The 24,162-nt window shown below is 41.3% G+C and overlaps 1 protein-coding gene across 9 annotated transcripts in view; it reads left to right on the top strand.

The window, feature by feature from the left end:
- SEMA5B (semaphorin 5B) overlaps positions 1–24,162 on the top strand; it is a 443,759-nt gene that overhangs the window by 342,339 nt on the left and 77,258 nt on the right. For 8 of the 9 annotated variants that reach the window (XM_066611789.1, XM_066611780.1, XM_066611784.1 and 5 more), the window contains 3 exons: positions 5,765–5,900; positions 10,166–10,373; positions 13,955–14,162. In XM_066611789.1, coding sequence (XP_066467886.1) covers positions 5,765–5,900; positions 10,166–10,373; positions 13,955–14,162 — 552 coding nt within the window. The remainder of the gene's footprint in view (positions 1–5,764; positions 5,901–10,165; positions 10,374–13,954; positions 14,163–24,162) is intronic. The other variant, XM_066611786.1, reaches the window with a different exon arrangement.

The raw sequence follows: 24,162 nt of genomic DNA, 5'->3' as shown, positions 1-24,162 counted from the left end.
GCCAACTAGACAAATAATGGTAATTATTCTTTTAACTTCTATCGGGACTTATGTCATGCTGCATGCATTCTGCATACAAAATAAGGATGATGTTCGCTTCAGTACTATGACTGATGCATAAAAGATGCATTTTTTTTATTATTTTAAAGCATGTTTATTCCTAGAGTAATATAGCCTTATACTGAAGCTTCACATTTAATGGGGTCAGGAGCAATTTTCAAAAAAATAAAAAAATAAATGGGCATTGGCCGAGCATGGTGCGCTTTGTTGTGAAAAAACATGTTGCAATCTGATTTATTGCTCACTGTGGTGTAATGCGGAGCTTAGTCAGCAGGAAAGGTGGCTATTTAGGGAAGTAGCTTATGAAATATTTAAGCAGTTGTTATTAAAGTTTTCAGAAGGGTCGCTGAAGCCCTGTTTTAAAGCTATTGGACTTGACCCACTTTCTCAACTCTGTCTTAATCTGTGGTGGGCCTGAATATAGAAGGTAGGCCTGTATCTCAACAGTAAAACCCGTGAGGCACAACATGGGGAGGGGAAGAGGATGCTCCATTAATGGGCATATCTAAGTTTTTTTCCCCCCACCCTCAGTCTCTGCTGCCCTTATTTCAGCCCATCTGACCATTGACAGTCACATGGGGACTGTGCAGATCACTAGCCCTTATAGTGGACTTGAAGACTCACAGCATTCGTCCATGAAGGCACCTGGCAGAAAGCTCAGCAAAATCATATCAATAAAAGTATCTTTATTTCTGGTATCTTCCTGCTGCAGTTCCAGGTGTATGCTAAGGTGCTGAACCGAGAGTCCAGGATGTTCACTTGCAGACGTGATATAAATATCCCCTCCTGTTTCGGTTGCTGTTCTGATTCTTGTGTGTGCATTAAATTTTTGTGGAATTTACTCTGGTGTAAGCTAGTTTAAGTCCACGGTCTTTATTCTCTGAACCTACAGTAGGCCAAAGGTAGGATAAAGTTATACAACAGTGTAGTGTAGTGGCTCAGAGACTGGGGATTTCCCCAATTTGAACTTCACCTGTGCTATGAACCCAGTAGCTGGCTTTAGGCAAGAATTTCACCTCAGTTCCAGCTCATCAGCTGTATTATGGAGATGACAATACTTGGTTACCTTCGGCTGCAATCCTATACTGTAATCCAGCAGTTCCCAAACCTACTGCAACCAAGGATTCCTTTGTCCACAGTGTAATCACTGTGTTGTGTTGAGATATTGTGTGATCTCTACCAAGTGATCTTAGTGTGGCAACCCTGTGATTGTGCTGTGGCACCCTAGGATGCTACAGCACACAGTTTGGAATCCACTGCTATGCATACTTACCTTGGAGTAAGTCCCTCTAAACCAGGTGCTGCCAACTTCTGAGTAGATGTGCACAGGATTGCTGTGAGGATTACAGTAAGATAATTCGTGTGATGTACACTGACCACTCAAATACTAAATGCAAAAAAATAAACAAATTTTATTACTTTTTATGGATGGGGTAATTATTTGTACTGATGTAAAAACAATCCATATCCACTGTTTAGACTAAAAGTCTATACAGCAGTTACCTCTTGGTTTTTCTTCTATCTGGGGCATAAATCATGATATGTGCACAAGCCTTGAACTTCGTCAAGCATATTACCTTCAGTTTATCTGAGAAGACAGGAATGTGGGGAACTTTGGGAAGTAGGTTGTATTGCGATCAAAGGACACATCAACTCTGAAACTGAAATCTAGTACAGGTGTGCGGCACTTAATGACGGGAATACGTTCCCCAATCCCTGTTATGTGATTAGGTCATTAAGTGAACATTCAATCCAATCTATTGCCTTTGTTGTGTAAACGGACGCTCCCTCCCAGACACTAGCTGGCTGCAGAGGCTAATGGTGAGACTGCCTCTTCTTTGCATTAAAAGCCTCTCTGTTGTGCAAACAGACACTCTGCCGCAGGCTGTGGGAGACACGATTGTCTCATTAAGAGCATCTTCATTGTGCTTTGACCACCATCATATATGTGGTCCATCATTAAGCAAATGGTTGTTAAGCAACGCACACCTGTATAATGCTGGGCATCCTTCAAGGCTCTTCAGGAATGTCCTTTCATAAAAAGACTATTTGCGCATTATGTTACACAGCTATACGTGTGTCTGTACATGCATACAAGCTTTCAACTCAGAAATGGAACTTTTAAAAATGTATAATGCAGGTTTGTGTGTACTGCACGTTGAACATTCTGAGCAACAATTGTGTACACTGTACACAGATTGAATGCAAGTTGAATGTAACATGTTACTCAAAGAATTTTGAGAGGGATTCCTGACTCTGCACCTCCCTTTGTTTGTTTAATTTTTAAAATTTATTTGGAAGATTTATGCACCAACTTTCACTAGCCTATGAGCCAGGCATTCAACATATTCACACTTCATATGGTACTGTGGTACAAGCCTCTTCATGCTGGTGATTCATCAGAGGAATTTGTTTGATCTGGAAACATACCTCATACTAGTGATGTAGGTTTAATATCAGGCAGAAATGTTTTACTCATAAACACGACTGAACAATGCAATAAGATTCTCCTGAAAACATTGGCACACGGTAGCGCGAGTACTTATATTTCCCTCTTGTTAGAAATGTTTGAATGCTTGGAGTAGATAATCCTTACGCTGCTTCCAGATCAATGGTTTTATGTGCACCCTGGCCCATCTTTCACGCTGTGGTTTTGCAGCTTTCAGTGCACAAGAGCTATGCGTATATGACAGGCTCAGCGCTGGGGTCAGTGTGCCAGATGTTATGACAGAAAGCTGTAGGATAATCAGTGTTGTACCGTATGCACCTCTTCCGTTCTGAGGGGAAATTTTTTTGCTCCAAAACACACAGTAGCTTTCTTTGGAAACCCCACTTCAGTCTGAAACAATGTAGCCTTTTATTTTGATGATTATTTTTCCCCTTCTTCTCCTTGTGCCTGAAGGCATTAACTTGTCACTCGTCATTAGCTTTGTCTAAAGAACTGCCTTCTGTGCACACGCAACATGTCAATAACACTCAGACACCAGCAAAGAAAGGTTTAGCATGTGGTTCTTTGACAAGTTCAAAGCAAACTGCTCCATTGCTCAGTGAAATGGAAGGATGGCTGTGAGGGAAAGAGAGAGAGAGGAACACACAATCTTATCGTAGCATTTTAAAGAGATGTTCCGTTTGTCCGGTGGCAAAAAGGGATACCAAGTCACCTTGGAATTCAGGTACTTCTTAAGAAGACTTTTGTTTTTAATATGGTGGCATTATCATGGTGGGACCAAGCTTATTTATAGACTCAGAAAAGAGAAATGAACCGCCTACTTTTTGAACAGACAGGAGTTTTTAAGGACCTGCAAGTGTTGACTGTGATGCATTCTGTAAAGTAAATTGATTGTTATTCTGTGTCAGCAACACACATACGATGCCCATGGTGGCTTCTACGGTTATGACCAGAATGATGTGGAAACACTCTTAAATTGCTTCTCCACGCAGAGGGATATTTTCAGAAAAGACTTTGTCTGCTTCTTGCCTGCCTAAAATCATGCAGTTTGGAGTATGTGTTCTTAAGTAATTACTGGTTTAGTAAAAAACTGTTCTTTTCATAGCAGTTCAAATTGCTACCATTAGCAATGCGATACGTAAATCAATCATTCAGACATTTACCCAGCACGATGACAAAGTATTTCACGCTGTTCTGAAAGGGCCTTCTATATTTTTAGTCTCTTCCTTAAAATCTGAACTCTCTCATTTTCTCTTCTTTGCTTCTCTTATCTCCCTGCTCTAAAAAAAGAAAATTTAAATGTTTGGGATCCAATACTGAGTATTGCCAACATAGGATTTTATACAGATAGTCTGGACCTGGTAATGGGGAGGGATGACTCTTGGCAAATTATAATCATTCAGCCTCATTTCTCCCAACTGTTAAGTATGAATCATATGGTCAACCTCAAAAGATTGTTGGAAAGGATTATATATAAAGAGAAAGAAGTCACACTTTGGATATATGCCTTTGAGGAAATATGTAGGAAGAGAACTTATTACAGATATTTTCCTGTGTTCAGTTATCTTTTTTTGCACCGGAGGGGGGGGGGGGGCTCCTGCTATTCAGTTTCTGCCCCAAATCCATTCCTCCTCAACACGTTTGGCTGAGCACTGAAACATGTAGCTTTAAACTGAGAGTGATTGGAGTGTGCGTTTGAATAATCACACTGATTAAGGAGCTGCAGCTCTGATGGTTTAACTTAATATGTATTAAGTGAACTGAATGCGCCTTCCTAGAGATCCAAACATACTGTTATAGCTTCACTTGCCTACTTGAAAGGGCTGCTTCTTCTGCCAGATTAGCAGAGAAGAATATGAGGCTCTGTAAAAAAGATCTTCTGGTTGTCATTTGGGTATTCAAAATCTGCTGCAAACTGCTTGGACATATGTCTAAGGGCCCAATCCAGAGCCCTGCTGGCACACGCTGCTGCAAATGTGCCGTAAGGTCACAAAAGTCACAAAAGCTCGGCTTCACCAGATCCTAAGCCTGGTTTGGACCACGCTGTCCGACACAGGACTCCAATTCTGTGTCAGCTCCAGAGCTGCCATAGAATCAAGTAGCCTCATTGCAGGCCTGCTTCCCTTACCCCAGTGGAAGGGCATGAAAGTTCCCGCCCCCCAAGGAGCCGCTGGTGGCTTCCTGGTTGCACTCAGGATGCTGTGGCAGTCATTTTGGCGCTGTGACAGCCCTGTGTGCTGGGCAGGTCAGGAGTGGGCTGTAAGTTCAGGGGGTGCAGATATGTGGACAGGAGAGACCAAGTGCAGGATAGAGAAAAAGAATGTTGATTGTTATGGATGCTTTGGGGCTCTATTGAATATGCCATCTTTATTTGGTGGGACTCCAGGCAGCATACAGAAGATTGTTAGGCACTCATCCAGGCACCAACCTGACACACATAGCTTCAGCTATTTGTATTGTATAGAGTATACAATACAGCTTCTGAATTTGTATTGTATACAAATACCAACCTGACACACATAGCTTCAGCTATTTGTATTGTATAGAGTATACAATACAGCTTCTGAATTTGTATTATATAGAGTGAACTGTAAAAGTCAGTTTTATCAAAAATTAGTCAAAGACAGTCATCTGTTGGAGATGTTCTACCTCTGGACGTCCTGCATCCAGCAGATAACCTACAAGACCCTCCTTCGACTCTATGATTTCTTTTCTTTTTTTTCTTATTCTTTGTATGCCTCTAGCCTGCTATTGGAACCCCATGCAAACAGTACGGATGTGAGTATCCAAAGATTTTGAAGGTCTCTAAGCCATTTTAATAAAAAGAGCTGTAATAGAAGAAGCTTTTTCGGAGGAGGTATTAATACCTTGTGATGGCACCTGTGGAGCTTAAAATCAAATCTCACCTTGAAAATAAGCCAGAGGTTTAAAACAGAGCCATTTATAACCAATCAAGATTGATGGGCTATCTGTGTTAATGTTCCATGTGAATTAAACTGTGTGTGACTTTTCATGTCAAAATTACTTCCCCAAGTCTTAAATCATGTACAGTGTTCAAGAGAGGTTTTTCAGTGTCTATTCTATGTGGATGTTTTCCCCTCCTGTCTGAGCCCTATAGCCCTGTACATGCCTTCCTGGTACTTTACGTGCAATTTGTTTTTGTGAGACGTAATGTCCATTTTGCTGAAACTGCCAATGTTCTGAAGATTAAATTGATTTTCTTCCTTTGTCTTTCCCTTTACCCTTTTTTTCCAGAAACAGTATTGCTGCATCAGCTGTGTGTGCCTTCAATCTCAGTGCTATTACACAAGCCTTTAATGGGCCTTTCCGATACCAAGAAAATCCAAGATCTGCATGGCTGCCAACAATCAACCCCATCCCCAATTTTCAGGTATTTTAATGCAGCATGTTAATTTGCTCACACACTGTTCTATTTGATGGAACAACTGAAGGTAGCTAGCATAATAGCCAGCTTTAGGGCCCAATCCTATCCAACTTTCCTGAGCTAATGCAGTGGTGCCAATGGGACGTGCCCTGCATCCTGTGTGTGGGGGGGAGCAGTCCCAGAGACTTCCTCAAGGCAAGGGAACATTTGTTCCCTTACCTCGGGGCTGCATTGCAGCTGCGACGGTGCTGGAAAGTTGGGTAGGGGTGGGTCCTTATATTTGAATCTATATATGTTGAAAGTTCTATTTAGTCATGAGGCACATGGTGGCCTTGAACTTTCAGTTTCTTTGCCTAGCATAACTTCATTGTGGGAAGTAAACCAAACTTGGCTGAGCAATAGTGAGTTGCTCAGACTTCCCCAATTTTATTTAGGCCTGCAAAGCCACCCCATTTCTGTTCTCCTCTTTTTTCCTTTCCTTATGACCATATGGATGTTTTGGAGATCCCATTCCTACACAGTGTGTATGTTCCTACACAATGTGTGGTTGTGACTATAATGACCTACAAAGTGTGATGGCTTTTCACATTGGTCCAGTTATGTATGTAATGGGGAGGCTATGGGACTATTATGATGCAGGTGCTCCCTGTATTGCTATTGCTAGACTCCATATTTTTGACAGTAGCCACATTCCATATCCTTCCCATGTGGCCTTGCCAATTGCTTATGTTAACAGAGCAGCATGGGAAGCAGCCACGTAGAATCAACCACAATGCTGGCAAGGTAATATTAGAGCAAGGACTAAGTGCAACTATGAAGAATAAGGAAATGTTACATAAAGTAGCAATTAAAATATTAGATAAAGTGATGAAAATCTAGCAAATACACTGGCACCATTTTTTTTTACTACTACTCCTGTTTAACATGTACTTAGTGCCAATAGTATGCTAGGTAATTTTTTTATTAGTGAGGGATTGTTTTAGGGCCCAGTCCTATCCAACTTTCCAGCACCGGTGCAACTGCAATGCAGCCTCAAGACAAGGGAACATATGTTCTCATACCTTGATGAGGACTTCCTGACTGCCTCCCTACCACAGAATGCAGTGGCATGCCCCATTGGCACGGCTGCACTGTCACTGGAAAATTGGATCGGATTGGACCCCAAGTTCTCAGATATTGCAGGAATATTGCAGAAGATCTCATGGATCAAGTTATATAAAATGTTCATTCATACCCATTGACTCTGAAGGTATGAAGGGAAACTAAAAGAAAAAAAGTAGATTTGTATGTTTGAAGGGTTGGACCAACCCTTCATCTCTACTGCTGTTCTTCCTTCCTCCTGCAAGTTTCAGCGTGGGATCGTTTGCCTACTTTTCTATTGTAGAAGGCCAAAATTTGCATGTTCACCCCAAGTGGGGGGGAAGTAACAAATCAGGGGCAACACCAGAGGCTAAGCCTACTTGGCTCATGTTTGGGGCTCACAACCCTCAAAGAGCTCTTTAGGTTGACTCCAAGCTAGGCTTGAAAGTCATGTGGTGACTCTAGACTTGCCTAACTCTTTGTGCAAGTTGCTCCAAGCTGTTTGAATGGGGAGGCCAGAGAGAAGAAACTGTGTGCATGAGTCTTGCATGGATAGGTCCTTTGCCACTTTGCCAAGTTTTCCAGTCTAACTTGGGTCCATGCAAACCCATGCAAACCCTTGTTAGACTGGGTTTTCCAGTCTAACAGGGTCCCATGCAAACTAGAGAGCAAACTGATCAGCAACAGGGAAAGAGAAAGGGAACTACCCACTCAAGTCTCACATGAGTAGTTTCTCTTCCCTTGCCCCTCTCCCATTCAGCTTGAGTGCAGTGGACCCCTAGGACCAAGTCATGACAACCATTAGCAGCAGCCTCTTGTTACCACCCACTGCTGCCCTCAAAGCAAGCTGCTTAGCATAATTTACTGTGTCATAGCCACTTAAATTGGAGTGAATTATAGTCAGTTTTTACCTAGAAAATACAACAGGATTATCCAGAAGTTCTTAGGAACAGCATTTGCTAGTATCTAGTTAAGCATATGATCCAAAGTGCTTAATGATGAGTAAAATGCCCATTTTCCTACAGAGGATACCCACTGTTACCAGTAAAAGGAATATCTGTGAACTGGCAAGATTTTCAACAACCTGAGTATTTTTTCTCCTCCACTGCATAAAATAGAGATGTGCTGGCCAGGAAGACCTTACCTCTAAGTTGCTTCTGCGAGCCGACTGCCCTCCAGTTTTTGGTGCATTGGAGCAGCTTGTGTCTTTTCATTGTTAATGTTTTCAGCTCATTCAGGAGGCAGGGGTATTTGGACTGGCATTTTCTTAGAAACTGTGACCTCTCTGCTGCAGAATAGGTGTGAAAAGATTGCAAAACCAAGTTGAGAGTTTTACAAAAAAAAGGCATGTGTGTGGTGAGCGACAGGAAGATTGCAAAAAGAGATTAGAACATTTTTCAAGTACAAAAGGAATGAGAGGTCAATGAAGGACCTTCAGGAGATGACAAAGGTAATTTTGGTGACTGAGAAGAAACTATTGGAAAAAAAATTAATTCTTCACTTTGTTGTTTAGGTGAGGGAATAAAACTAGAAACCTTTCCTTTCAAGAGAGAGAGGAAAAATATAAAATTGGGCTAGATAATAATGAAATTAGAGAAAACAATTGAAAAACAGAAGGGCTTACTTGGCACTTAGCCTATCCATGGAGTTCAATGGTAATTTTCTATTCATTGAGAGCAGAAAATTCAGCAATTTATTATATTACCATACAGTAGCATGTCTCCTTCAGAAATGGTCCGTGCAGGAAAAGGAGACTGGAATAAAACTGAGAAACAATATCTGACTGTTGGTTGAATTAGATGTCTAAAAAATAAGTAATGAGATGGTAATTGCAGAATTTCTTTTTTCTTTTTTTTCTTTTTTTTAAAGAAATGTGTTAGGAAGTAAGGGTTCTCAAAAGGAAATCTGGACAATGCCAATTAACATGCATTCTTTGATATGTTCCCCGTGAATAAGAGACATCTTCTTTACGTACCTTGAATGAGCTTAGTTGGTCCAGTTCTGGTTTCATATGTATCCTATAGAGATTGATGAGAAAGTAAGGCAATCCATCTGGATTTGCCATGCCGAACAGCCACCTTGCTATATGGAAATGTACAACCATTGAAGAAATTGGATCTAATTTTGGTAATCAACCAAGGCAAGAGTCAAATGTTTGTTGTATCCCCAGTTTATATCTTTTTTTCTTAAAAGACTATCATGGATGTCACATTGTGGTCACAAGTTATATCTGCAGAGGTATAGGCATGGCAAAGAGTTTGGAGACTGTGCCTAAATTTCCAGCCCATTCCTACCTAAATCCCCGCACAGAGATGCAGCAGCACTGATGTGGCTTCCTTTGTATCCCGCAGGAGGTTTTTGGCCACAGGAGGCCTCCTTGAAAGGAGCATTGGTTCCCTCGCCCCAGGGTAACCCTTAGCAGCTGCCTTGGGTCAACTCAAAGCTGTGCCAGCTCAATCTCCGGCTCAAATCCAACTTGATCCATGAAGGCAGATCAGGGCCAGGAAGGGGGTCAGGTTTTGGCATGCATCCCTGCTGCCAAATCCGCCTCATCTTGGCTGATCCACCCTCCTCCCTGCCCCATCACCACCCTGTTCTGCCCACCACCTTTCCTTTCCACCCCCTGTGAAACCTTATCTGGTCTTACGGATCTTTGACTGTAAAGTAGCCCCCACCTGTACAACGCGTGGTATGTCAGCACCCAGTTACCATTCAATTAAATCCCTAAATCAACCTTAAGTTGAGTTTAAAATAAGAGGAAAGCATCGTTTATATTAGGAAAATTGGCTAATATGCAGTGTTTTCAGAATTTCATTATAGGTATAATGGTATTCATAAACCTGAGACAAAAAGCAAAGATTCTGAGTAAAGAACCTTGTCTCATGAAATTTTGCATGTTCATAATTTTTCTTTCCCTTTAGACAGTTTTTTATGCCTATAAACTAGAGTAGCATTTTCATAGCACCACACTAGAGAAAATCAACTGGCTGGAGGGCTAGTGTTTGGAAACATGTCTGTAATGCATAAGGAGGAGTAAACCTTTTGAGTGTAACACAGTTTTAGCACTGGAAGGTGTATCTGAAGATACACATCAAAATAAACACTAGTGCCGTCAAAAGAAAGGTCAAGAGATAAAGTAAATTAAACTCATTCCTCCCCACCATCACTGGTGTTATGTCCTCCATCCTCAGTGTGGCACGTTGAGTGATGACAGCCCCAATGAAAATTTGACAGAGAGAATTCTTCAGGATGCCCAGCGCTTATTCCTCATGAACGATGTAGTGCAACCTGTTTCTGTGGATCCATACGTCACTCAGGACAACATCCGTTTTTCTAAGCTAGTAGTGGACATTGTTCAAGGAAAGGACACTCTTTATCATGTGATGTATATTGGGACAGGTAAGTGCCTTTCACACCCCAAAAACCAGCTTTGTACATATAGTAACTAGCAATCCGAAATCCATACTAAAGATTTACTGAAGCAGAATACTATGGCTGTTGATATTATTATTGACTGTTATTAACAATAAGGTGGAGACTGAATGTGAGTTTTGAAAGTAGGCCATCCGGAGATTGTGTAGAGAAATAGAAGAAAATTTTGTTTAGTACATATATAACCTGATCAAAGCAAAGGATTTGTCTTGTAAGAACATAAGAACAGCCCCACTGGATCAGGCCATAGGCCCATCTAGTCCAGCTTCCTGTATCTCACAGCGGCCCACCAATTGCCCCAGGGAGCACACCAGATAACAAGAGACCTGCATCCTGGTGCCCTCCCTTGCATCTGTCATAGCCCATTTTTAAAATCAGGAGGTTGCACATACACATCATTTCTTGTAACCTGCATTGGATTTTTTTCCAGTAATTTGTCGAATCCCCCTTGAAAGGCATCTAGGCCAGATGCCATCATCACATGCTGTGGCAAGGAGTTCCACAGACCAACCACACGCTGAGTAAAGAAATATTTTCTTTTGTCTGTCCTAACTCTCCCAACATTCAATTTTAGTGGATGGCCCCTGGTTCTGGTGTTACGTGAGAGTGTAAAGAGCATCTCTCTAGCCACTCGATCCTTACCATGCATAATTTTGTGTGTCTCAATCATGTTCCCCCTCAGGTGTCTCTTTTCTAGGCTGAAGAGGCCCAAACGCCGTAGCCTTTCCTCATAAGGAAGGTGCCCCAGCCCAGTAATCATCTTAGTCGCTCTCTTTTGCACCTTTTCCATTTCCACTATATCCTTTTTGAGATGTCGTGACCAGAACTGGACACAATACTCCAGGTGTGGTCTTACCATAGATTTGAATTACGACATTATAATACTAGCTGTTTTGTTCTCAATGCCTTTTCTAATGATCCCAAGCATAGAATTGTAGAGCAGTGTTTCTCAAACTGTGGGAAACACGAGTAAATTTCAGGTGGGTCCCCATTCATTTCTATGGGTTTTATTTTTAATATATTAGACTTGATGCAACTGCATTTGGGGAAATGTTACAGACCTGTATTGAACAGGCTGCTATGTATGTGCTTACAACAGTGATAGTGAATGGGTAAGTGTGGGTCGGATTGTAACCTAGGATTGTTAAAAAAAATTTCTGCTTGTTGATGTCACTTCTGGTCATGACATCACTTTCGGTGGGTCCTGACAGATTCTCATTTTAAAAAGTGGGTCCTGGTGCTAGAAGTTTGAGAACTACTATTGTAGAACATCTGCTTTTTGGTAATAATCCTTTCTTCCAATTCAGTTCATCATTTTTTTTTTTAATCCCAGAAATAGAAGAGAGTCAAATGTGTGGGTAAGAGAGTGTAAGTGGCTTTCTTTCAGAGCAAGCCTGGGCAGTTACATGATGGATGCTTCAGATTCAGATCCCTCAAATACATGCCCTGTGCTTATTTTGTTGTGGAATTCTTTCTGTGCTCCAGCAAAGCTTTTGCAGCTCTCTCGTTTCTAGACACTTATTCCATCTCTCAAAGAGCAAGTACAGCATCTGTGCAGGCTCATGAAGTAGGCATCTTCATAGTAACATAGAAATGCATAGTGATCCTAGGAAATTAGTTACAGCCCCTAAAATGGGATTCCTCTGTGAACATATGCAAGAATAAGGTTTCTGGGAAGGACTAATACTGCAATCCTAAACACACTAACTTGGAAGGAAACTCCATTCAACATAGTGGAACTTACTTCTAAAACGACACACATAGGATTGCAGTGGGACTTTTTATATGAGGAATCAACTGTAGAAAGAATGGGAGGAATAGAATAAGCATCCATGTATACTAATATTTACACACACACACACACACACACACACACACACACACACACACACACACAGAGTCATCTAGTAGACAGAGTGGACCAGTCTTTGGTAACAGTTTGGTAAAGGCATTATGAGACCTAGGTTGCAATCCTAACCTCATTTTCCTGGGAGTAAGTACCATTGAACATAATAGGACTTACTTCTGAGTAGACCTGGTTAGGACTGTGCCCCATGATGCATCTTCTGAGTCACTACAGGTATGTTGAATAAAAACCATAGTTCATACACACAACTCGCTCCAAAAAGCGCATGCAAGCTATAGACCTCTTCTCAGACTTAATTTCCAAGCTACTTGCATGTAGTGTTGAAGAAATGCTCTTATGTCTTTCATGAGTATGTAGCCCCTTGGTATTTATTCACATTTCAGTAGTGGATTTTTCATTGCAAAAAGCTTAAGAGACAGCACCATGGAAGGACAAAGTATTACAAACAGCAGATTTTGATGGGCATTCATTTTAATTAATCTGTATGTCTGGGTTCTTGAGTTTTCGAAATGAATAATTTCAATCTACATTAAGAACACATTGACTTTACAGAAAGATATATGGCTCCTCTAAGTGTTAGAATAATTTATCTTGAGAATTCAGAGAGTCATCTTCTGACTCTGAAGTTATCATCGACCAGATTGAGCCATAATTTATCTACCTTTTAACACCACTTACTTTGAATGTGATTAGTTTGATGTATTTCTAGTAACAAAAGCCATGCAGGCACCTAAGTTAGTTTCTTGAATGAGTGAAGTGGTAGCATTTTCGTACAGCACCTCCAAAATGAAGATGTCCTTGATGGCTATTGTTTGACAAACCAAGACTTGATCTAGCATTGTGAATGCTACTTATTTTATTTTGGGGCAGTGACATTTTTATTATTCTGGGCCAGTGGTACTCAAACTGGTGGGTCACAACCCACCAGCTTGTATAAAGGTTCCACTGCCCCTTTAAGGGGGAGGAGAGGCAGTGACAATCCCCAGGATCGTGTTGCTAAGGGGGGTGAGAGGGGTGCTTTTTCTGACTGAGAGCTGGTGCAAGGTCCAGGAGTTCTGGGGTGCTCTGCACAGCAAACCAAGAAGTGGTTTGTACTTGCTTTTTTGGAGGATTTCAAGCCTTGTGGAGCCCTGCAGAGAGCTGTGCAGAATGCCCATCAACTTCTGGACCTTGAATGATCCCCAGGATCGCAGCACTGCCCTAGCTCTTACCCCGCAAAGACTTACTTTGGGAGTAAATTTCCCAAAGAGTTTGAGAACCACTGGTACAGCAGAAAGAACCACTAGTATAGCAGAAAGCCAACAGTGAGGTGGGCACACAGATTTCTTTGGGGAGGCGTACAGCCTGCACACCGTAGTTGACAGGGCCTATCTCTTATTGCTACTTGCTGTACATTAGACCACAGGGCGTGCTATTGGCAGAACCTCTGTTGTTGGATGGAGTGCCGTAGCTAGTTTGTACTGAGTTGCACAAGGAGGTGGAGCATCTACAAAAAGACTTTATTCACTTTCTTGTAGACATTTGTAAATGTATAGGACAGAGGAAAAATTGGAGAGAAGAAAAACGTGGTGTCAATGCAACTATATAAATGGAATGTAGTTAATCTTCGCTTTCTGTGCTGGATGATAAACTGAATCAACATGCTGGAGATTTACTTGCCTCCTGTTTCTTGTTCTGCTAGAGCACGGCACCATTTTGAAGGCACTTTCTACCACTAATAAGAGCCTGAGGAGCTGTTATTTAGAGGAAATGCAGATTCTTCCCACCAGCCAGAAGGAGCCAATCCAGAGTCTCCAAATCCTTCACAGTGACAGATCTCTGTTTGTGGGCTTGAATAATGGAGTGCTAAAAATTCCTCTGGAGCGATGTTCGATGTACAGAACAGAAGGGTAAGGAAATTTATGGCTTTGATATATTCCACACCCGCTTAAAGTAAAAGCACTGGGGAAACATACTGCCGTCTGATTCATTTTAGAATACCTTTCTTCATCATTCAAAGAGAGGCAGAAGACATTGACATGTACAGATAGTCTACAGAGACCAAGGGAGTTATTTGAAAGCTACTGCTTTCAGTACATACTCATTAGATCTGATATGAAATTAATTCCATGTTTACCAAGGAACCTATTTATTTATTTATTCATTCTACTCCTTGTAAGTTGTCACATCAAAACTATTTTATTGCCCGTTTTTACATTTTGCGTGCAGATCTGACGAGAAAGCTTGGCACTGCTGTTTTCAAAGTCATTTTCTCCTCTCCCTCAATGAGTGACATGTAGGGTGCAATCCTAACCAACTTTCCAGTACTGGCCTAACTGCATTGCAGCCCCAAGGTAAGGTAACAAACATGCCCTTACCTTGAGGAGGCCCTCTTGACTGTCTCCCCACTGCAGGATGCAGTGCATGCCTTATTGGAACAGCTATGTCAGTGCTGGAAAGTTGGTTAGGATTGTGCCCTGAGTGTCAGAACCTGCCCATTTCTAGAGAGGACCCTGCCCCATGCAGAGGAGAAAGGGGTTATTGTTGGTTTGTTTATTTTTCATATGCTGAGTTACTAGCCTGAATTTAACCCATAATAGGCATGCATTTGACTCATGATATGTAAGTGAGAAAGGGACTGAGTGAAGATCAGAATGTATTATTATTATTATTATTATTGTATTTATATACTGCTTTTCAACTAAAAGTTCACAAAGCTGCACATAGAATGTACCTATGTAGCAGGTTTTGCTATGGATTGTTTCAGAACAAACTTATTTTTGGAATGGTTTGCTTTTGAGCTGGGTGTATGATCCAAACTATGGTTGCAGTGCCACATTATGGGCAAACTATGGTTTGCACATATCACAGTTTGCCCTCTTCGGACATAACAGCCAATAATTGTTTGCTGCAAAATTGAAACCAAGAAAAACAATTGTAATGCCTGAAGTGAGAAGGGAGGAGGGAGTAATCAAGCGCAGAACATATTAATGAAGGACCACCTTTGCGATCATGATCTGAAACTCCCTCCCTAGGGAAGCTCATCTTGCGCCTTCATCTTTTGCTGATACGCAGAACAAGAACAAAGAAAAGCAATTCTATTATTCACAACATTTACTTACTATACAACTCTGCTTCTCGACATAATCACTGCCCGAATTGAGGCACTTGTTGTAGCGTGGGACAAGCTTTTGTATGTCCTTGTCGAAGAATGTCAACATGAACCCCATTCGCTGTTTTTTGGGAATGTCTGTGAGATTTTTGGGCACCCACCTTGCACAAAACTTGTGATAGCCTAGTTTCTTAGTCACCGTTTCATGCAGTGTTTATGTTGCTTTGTATCTATTGATTTTTTTATTTTGTCCATGTTAAACTGGCTATCGAAATATTGGTGAAATCCCAAAATAGTTTTCTATTGTATGTAAATAGTCCTAATGCACAGGAGACAGCTTATTTGTTCTCCCTCCTCTATCCCCACATAAAAAAAAAATCTATTACTCTGCAAAGGATGACTAGAGAACATTCAGGACATGTTTTTCTTCTTTAGGAATATGCAGAGGTAAATACGAGTACATACATGCCTGCATTGGGATATATATGGTGATAAACATGCTTTTGCTGAGTAGGCATGTTACATTTTTGGATGTATACACAAAATCCTTTTGGTATACAATATACATTACTTCATGTATGCTGGTCCTACCATCTACAGTTTCTCAGCAATAGTTTCTCATGTACACTTAAACTACCATCTACAGTTTTTCAGCAATAGCTGAAAGAAAAAGGCAGTATATCTGTTACTTTGCTAAAATGTTATGTGTGAAGCAACCCTTATAGCAGTGGTTTCAAACTTTTTAGCACTGGGACTCACTTTTTAGAATGACAGTCTGTCAGGACCCACCGGAAGTAATGTCTTTAACCTTGAAGTGGTGTCATGGCCACAACCATTTGCCCTCTAGTTGCTTACATACCCTTTACCTGATGTCGTGGCCAGAAGTGACCATGTCAACAAGCAGGAAAATTTTTAACACCCGCCATACAACAAAATCAAATGAAATAAATTAAATAAGGAAATTAAAAGTTTACAATAAGTATAAGTAAAAATTTATTTAAAATAAAGAACCCTCCTAACCCTCCCAATCAATTGCTGATCTGTTTAAAAAAAAATTTCCCAAACTTCCCAAAGGCTGCAATCTTTGCACGTGTATTCTTTCAATGTGTATTTTTTGAAATGAATTGAGACCCTGAAATTGGCTCACTTGTTTGCCCACTTCGTTGGTTCACTTTCAACTTGTTCATAAATGACCTGGTGATAGGGATAAGCAGTGAGGTGGCCAAGTTTGCAGATTACACTAAAGTTTTCCAAGTGGTAAAGACCAGAAGGGATTGTGAAGAGCTCCAGAAGGATCTCTCCAAACTGGGAGAATGGACAGCAAAACTGCAGATGCATTTCAATGTAGATAAGTGTAAAGTAATGTACACTGGGGCAAAAAATACAAACTTCACATATAGGTTAATGGGGTCTGAGCTGTCTACGTCTTGAAGTGCTGGTGGATAGCTCGATGAAAGTGTCAACTCAATGTGCAGTGGCAGTGATGAAGGCCAATTCCATGCTAGGAATCATTAAAAAGAGGATTGAAAATAAAACAGCTAATATTATAATGCTATTGTACAAATCAATGGTATGGCCACACCTAGAATATCAGTTCTGGTTCCCACATCTTAAAAAGGACATAATAGAAATAGAAAAGGTGTGGAAGAGAGCGATCAAAATAATTACTGAGCTGGGGCACATCCCTTGTGAGGAAAGGCTACAGCATTTGACTATCTAGATTAGAAAAGAGGCGCCTGAGGTGGGACATGATTGAGACATACAAAATTTTGCAGGGGATCGATAGAGTGAATAGAGGGGGTGATCTTTTCCCTCTCACACAACACCAGAACCAGGTGACATCCACTGAAATTGAGCATTGGGAGAGGTAGAACAGACAAAAGAAAATATTTCTTAACTCAGCGTGTGATTAGTCTGTGGAACTCCTTGCCACAGGATGTGGTGGTGGCATCCAACCTAGATGCCTTTAAAATAGAATTGGACAGATTTCTGGAGGATAACTTCATCACAGGTTAGAAGCCATGATGGGTGTGTACAGTCTGAGATTAGCTGGTTGCTCATTACGAACAACCATTTGTCCTCTTGTTGTTTACATACCCTTTCCCTGTTCTGTGCATATGTGGATAAATATATGAGTGCATATATGAGGATAAATATATGAGTGCATATATGTATGATATCACAGTAGTACTGCTCCTAGTTGTCTCTGTCTGACTGTCACCGCAACCGTCTGCTTGCCTACATGACCTTGGTCCAGAGTTCTGCAGGCCAGAACAGCTGCACCAGTTTAGGTATCTGGGATTTTTTTTTTAACATTGCTTTTTGAAGCCAATTGCTCATTTTCAGGCAGAGGTGACGCTTGGAAAAGTGCCACATTTATATTGTCAGCTCGAAGATGGAAGTGAAAAAACAATTTTTTGTTTCCAATTTTCATTCTTGAGTGCAATCCTGCCACGCAAGAGCCCCTAGGACAAAAGGTTTGTGTGTCTTAGACGACCTGCCTTGGAGCACTTGCAAAACGTTGACAGCCTTTGAATTTTCACCAGGCTTCTAGAGGTAAGAGTGTTATATGTTTTTCCAGCAAGTTGAAGCAGGTGTCAGTCAGTGTGCATTAACCGCTTTACAGTGTAGTCTAGGCAGTTAAACTTTGCCTTATCACCCCTGCAAAGTTGATATCTCTTTCTCTCTCTCCTTTCCTCCAATGTATATAAGCATTTTGAACTTCATGTACCCTGGTCCTACTATCTACAGTTTCTCAGCAATAGCAGGAATATAGAGACAATATATTTGTTATATTGTTAAAATTTAAGAGAAAAGAGTTCAGTGAACCTTTGATGCTGAGGCCTAACTTTAGATTGACTGAGAATGTTGATGGCATTCTTAGTTTGCTTCCATTTAAACATCTTCAAATGCAGCTTGGCATCTCTGAGATATATGAATTCTTGTTTTGCCATGTCTGTCTTCAGTCCAGTGCTAGAACCTGCACCAGGAATATATTAGCTCTCTGTTCTGCCCCGTACTCTACTCTCATAAACTCTTCCTTGTGACTTTTTGCATGTCGTTACCTACAATTAATATAAACCTTTGTGTAGAATAGATCCAGCACAGGGCAAAAGGAGTTTCTTGAGAAACTCTGATTCTTTTTAAGCTTTGTGAGGCACTCATCTAACCTTTCCAGTTTCCGCCTCTCAGAAACTTAAAAGCATACATGTCGTGCCTTCCTGATTTCTAAAATGCAGGTATTATGTTCTTTCCTTAATCAAACACTCCCATTTCTTGTTTTCCCCTCTGAGCCCTGTTAAGTATTATTCTGCCCTTTTCATAATTGCTTTGAACAGCACAAGATCAGCTAATGCATTAGGGTTGGTTTTCTTGTTCTTGGAACTGAACATAGAAGTGTTTAATTCAAGAAGATGAACTGATTCATGCCAGTCAAATGGATTTCTGCTACAGTCCGTGTCATGCCATAATATCCCAGCCCTGTGGGGGAGAACTTCAAAGAAAGAATGGGAATAGTGTTTTTGATGAAAGCAAAATAATACTCTTTAAGATGGTCTAGGAAATATTATGAAGGATAACATCTGAATGGGGGAAAATTTGTCCTGTTCAGAAAAGCCAACCACCAATATAGCATTTTCAAAGTTTCTTCTCCTCGGTGCTGGCAACCACTGTGCCCTTTAAAGGGTCCACTCCGATGTGCAGACCCCTTCTGCAGCTGCACAGTGTCGCAACTCATTGCATTGCTTCCTCTAGATGTTTGACAATGATGTCGTCATGTCATCGGGCTGGTCACACCTGGTATGGGATATTCATAAGAGCCAGAAAGGCTAAGGATGCCAAGGGCACCTGCAACCCAGCACCTAAGATCTTAGCCCACTAGGGATCTTTAGGAAGCAGAATTGTATGGTTTGTCCTCCAATTTCCAAGCTTTTCATACCACTTTAACTGCAGTGGTGTAGCTGTTGGTTATGCTAATGCCTTTTGCTGTGTCAAATGTTTGTCCAGTCAGTAGGCTCCTTGAAAGTAAGAGACCGATTGGTCCCAGAATTCACAAATTCATCATAAGGTCATATAAAACAGCAAATGTGCTTTGTGACTCGTGAGCAAAAATTAGCTGTCAAGCAGGATCATTAAAAAACAATAAAAGGACTGTCCCTTTTTCATAGGTGGGTAAAAGGAAAAACTTCCTCGTAAGGATATTTTATTCAAAAGATGGCCCTTGAAACGTTTGTTCTCCTCTCCCCAGCTCTGCTCAGAGGAAACTTGTTTCCCAACTACCTTTGTATTGGTAGCAGCATTAGGTTATATCCCGAAAGATGTTTTAATTTCATCCATTGCTTTCCACCTGGCACTTCTCCTGGGCAGTGATTTATAGCCTATTGTTGTTGAGTCTACGTTTAATACATGCCAATAAACTAGCTGCAAGAGAAAGCAGGATATTCTCTTGCCTTCCCCTTCCCTACTTTCTTTTTGTCATCTCTGTGCTTTTTGTGGTTTATTGCAGAAACTCCATCTTCAGCATTTTCTTTTTCCTTAATTTTTCTTAAATGTGGCACTTTCATACAATGAGAGACTGTGTGTCCTCCAGGCAGGAATATCACAGCCATGTTTGTTGTCTTTGGCTCTGTCCCATGTTATCAGGGTAGCAGTGAGTGCTTTACACCCTGGAGGCTGATGGGGAATCACGATAATTCAGCATTTTTGGAATCTCCTCAATCTGGCTCCAATAAAAGAAGTGTCTCAGTCATGGGAGACAAATTGATTTCAACATTGATTAATCTTAGGTGTTCCGGACTTTTCAGCAGCCGTGAGGCTCCAGGACACATTGGAAGCACCCAGAGGCATAGCAGGGACAAGAGCAGGGTGGGCAAACCACATTTCTGGCATGTTCTTCTCCATTTGTTTTTTCTTTTGGCTTCTACTGAACTTTCCAAGGGTTGTCACAAGGTTTGTGCTTTATTGCGTGACTTGTTGATCTAGGATGTTTCTGGTGTTTTAATATTGCAGTGTATGTGTTTGATGATCTACTTCAGCTGATTTTATTTTCAGGGCATAGTTTGTCCAAATTTGTGACTGTTCTTGACTCTTCCCGGTGTTTGCATGTACTTAAAAACGACAATTCTTCCCTTTGGTGAATCTGACTAAATTCCTTCTTATAATACATCCTGCAATAGCAGCCCCCCCCCCCCAAATCACTCACTGTCGTTTATTAAGGTTGCCTTAACTACAACTTTTCCTGCATTGCTCCTAAGATTCTCTTGTTTTTCTTTTCTTGTTTTTTTTTGTTATTGTTATATTGAAGAAGAAATTGATCTCTTCTTTAAAACGACTGCTCATTTTATCACTTCTGTTGCAAGGCACTGTTTTGAGTACTTGCTGCTCCTGATTCTTTTTTAGCTGGTGGCCCTTAGCTCAACTCTAGTCTAGAATGGTCCAGTGTTTGCTGTGGTCTGCTTTGTAAATTGGCAGGAATAGATGAGATGTCAGCACAAATTGGTGCTATGATGATGGGGCGTGAAAATGCAGTTAATGTGCATTGACAGGAAACCCCTCCCTTGAGGGCATGAGAAAAAGCTTTTCAGATTCATATCGATTTCAGACAGATTCTAAACAGTAGAAGTCCTGTACAGTGGCCAAAAAATACTTTTTTTTAAGGCTAGTCAAAACTTTTAACAAATGAATTCAGCTAACTAAATTTGATTCCTAAGACGTTTCAGTGTTGGAACCAAGTCTGTGAAATTCTGGTAAATCTGTTCACATTGTGTCCATACAGAACATGACACAAATTCTGTTGTTGTGTGAAAAAGAGAAGGTGCCCAATAGACTGCTTGAGACTGAATTCAATAAAATGAACAGTTTGCTTTTGTTTTCTGTCTTTCGCCTCAGCATTTTGGGGTTGTTTGGGGATCATTGTGTTATTGTTTTAAACCTTGCTGAACATGTGATATCGATAACTCAGGAAACAAGGAATAGCTTTGGCTGCTGATCTGTTTACCTCTGGCTAACTGGCTTAAATCCAGCTATGACCAACAGAGGGTAAAAAGTCATTACCATATCATGTTTAGTGGGTGAACTGAAATTAGTTTCATCCTAGTGCTGATTGACACTGAGTAAGCAATATTCTTGAAATACAAGACATTAGGGGCCCAATCCTAGCTGACCTCAGCACCAGCACTGAGTGTTACAAACATGCCATAAGGCACATGCATGACACCCAGAGATGAGTCAGCATGGCCCAGCTCCAGTTGGCGCTGAGTCCAATGCTGGATGGATGCCACCCGGAGCACAGTAAGCGTTCTGGGTGGCAGTGAAGGCCTTGGGTTCATGGGGAAAGTGCTTTGTTGCAGGAGAAGGGTGGGGAGAGCTAGGGCAGGAGGAGGGTGGGGCCAGAGGAACCCTGCTTTGCCATATCCTATCCTCCATGATGGGCTGAAAAGCCCGACACGGAGACTCTCTCAAGTCTGCACCAGGATTGGGCTGCCTGATGCCTACAGACATTGCAGTAAGAAGAATGTCCTGATGTAGTTGTCTCTGGTTAAAATTCTTAAAACCTGTATTTAGTACTATACTGTTTTCCTTGGCTAATTTATAGATCCATGGGTAGCATATTTGACCCCACAACTTGTCAACAGAGCTGATAATAATCCAGTTTGGTTCTGGAACACTGGAAGCTGCTTTCAATCAAATGAAAGCATTTGGTTTATCTAGCTCTGTGTTATAAATGGATTGGCAGTGGCTGTCCAGGGTTTCAGACTGGGGTCTTTCTCAGCCCTACCTGGAGATACTGAAGATCAAACCTGAGACATTCTGTATGCAAAGCCACAGAGCTATGGGCATATCCCCAGACATGCTGATGTACAGAAGCTGTAGGATGAGACGCTTGGATATGTAGCGCAATGGATGTTTTAGTGGTCTGTACAACCAGAGATGAAAGCTGACAACTATACAGCAACCCTGGGAGCCAGGAAGCTAAAAGTAAACTATTTTTGTGCTTCTTTCTCTCATTCAAAATGCGTAGGCAATGGTTTTGTTTTGTAATATTTCCTAGTGGGCACATTTCATCCCTTAGGGAGAAATACAAAAGTTCCATTTCAATTGAGATGAAGAAGTGCTGAAACAGGAAGCAGGAGACATTTATATATCATTACTAATTTGATCTGTTAGCATAAGCAAAGTCTAAAAGAATGATCTCCACAAAAATGTGTGGGTATTTCCCTTTTAAAATTTCTACTGGCATACAAAAAGTGGCACAACAAAATTAAATTGTAATTAAATCCCACAAAATTCCGCTAGTTTGGGATTACTTAGGCAGGTTTAGTCTAAACCAGGGGTCTCCAAACTTTTCGGCTAAAAGGCCATATCAAATATCTGGCACAGTGTCGAGGGCCGGAAAAAAATTAAATATAAAATTTAAATAAATGCATTAGAGATGGAACTTAGATGAGTGAGTAAATGAATGGGCTCAAATGTCAAGGATTTCTCCAAGGACCAACACAGCCCAAGAAATAAAGCACACACTTAAATGGACTCCCATTCCCTCACCCCGCAGGCACAACTCTGGTTGTGTTTGGTCAACTGGGCCAGAGTCTCTCAGGAGATTAGAGGCTGGCTGCGGGCTGGATAGAGGCTCACAGCGGGCTATATCTGGGCCAGGAATTTGGAGACCCCTGGTCTAAACGATCATTTTTTAATTGAGTTTTTTACATTATGTTCTGTTGCCTTGCTGGTGTGAATTATCTCTTTTGGCTGCATGTTTCAAGCTTCAGCAGGTATCATAAATCAAGCCGGAACAGATCTCAAGGTTTCTTCTGGTCTTTGCCGGCTGGCCTTCACACATTCCCCCAAACTCTCACTGCAGTGGCTAATCAGTTCAACCACAACTCCACTCTGCCACAACAGGTTCAACATCTTGTCACAGCCTGGCATTCTGTCTCCCATCCAGAAACGAGACTGAGGTATCTCCTTCTTAGCTCTTCAGACAGTACTGGCAGCTCAACTATCAGTCTACACCTCCTACCATTGGGTAAGGGGGGGGTTGAAAGAACATTTGACATTCCAACTCGGGTGTCCAGATGTCTTGGGAACATCTCTGGCTTCCATGTATCTGTTGCTGTGTTAAAATATTGCAAACCACGAATGACATAGCTCTTCAAAAGGTCCTCAATCTTTTTTGTGCCATGACCCAAATTATTTATTTATTTATTTATTTATTTATTTAGTAAGTAAGTAAGTAAGTAAGGGCACAGTCCTAACCAGGTCTACTCAGTCCTATTTTGTTTAATGGAGCTTACTCACAGGAAAGTGTGGTTAGGATTGCAGCCTAAGTAAGTAAGAAAGAGACTGGGTACCCACCATCAATCCCACCCCATCCTGGTACCCTATCTGCCCAACTCTGCCCCTGTCGTTATACCCTCCCAGCACTGTTCATTGTACCCAAATATTCTTATAAAAGAGGGCAGAAACAGTTACCATGAAGATTGACACAAGTGATACTAGTGTTTTAGCACAGTTGCTAAGAACTTGAGCAGGACTGGGACACATCTCCTGGTACCTGGACACCAGATGTCTCCCACTTTACCTGGTGGTGCTCTAGTTCATTGTCTTCAACCTATTTCATTCTCTTAAGTTGCCATGACCCCACAACTGCAGCTTCATGATTCTATTGGGGTTGTGACGCCAAGGTTGAAGAACACTGATTTAGCTGATATCTCAGATAATTACCCAGTATCACAGGAGGATATGAAATTAGGCCTCCAGTCATGTATGTTTACATCAGCAAATCTTGTGTTCCACTCCCA

Source organism: Tiliqua scincoides, chromosome 1, assembly GCF_035046505.1.
Source record: "Tiliqua scincoides isolate rTilSci1 chromosome 1, rTilSci1.hap2, whole genome shotgun sequence".
In the NCBI taxonomy this organism is placed as follows: Eukaryota; Metazoa; Chordata; class Lepidosauria; order Squamata; family Scincidae; genus Tiliqua; species Tiliqua scincoides.
Note: the sequence above shows the minus strand (reverse complement) of the source record. Positions and strands in the feature narration are given on the sequence as shown.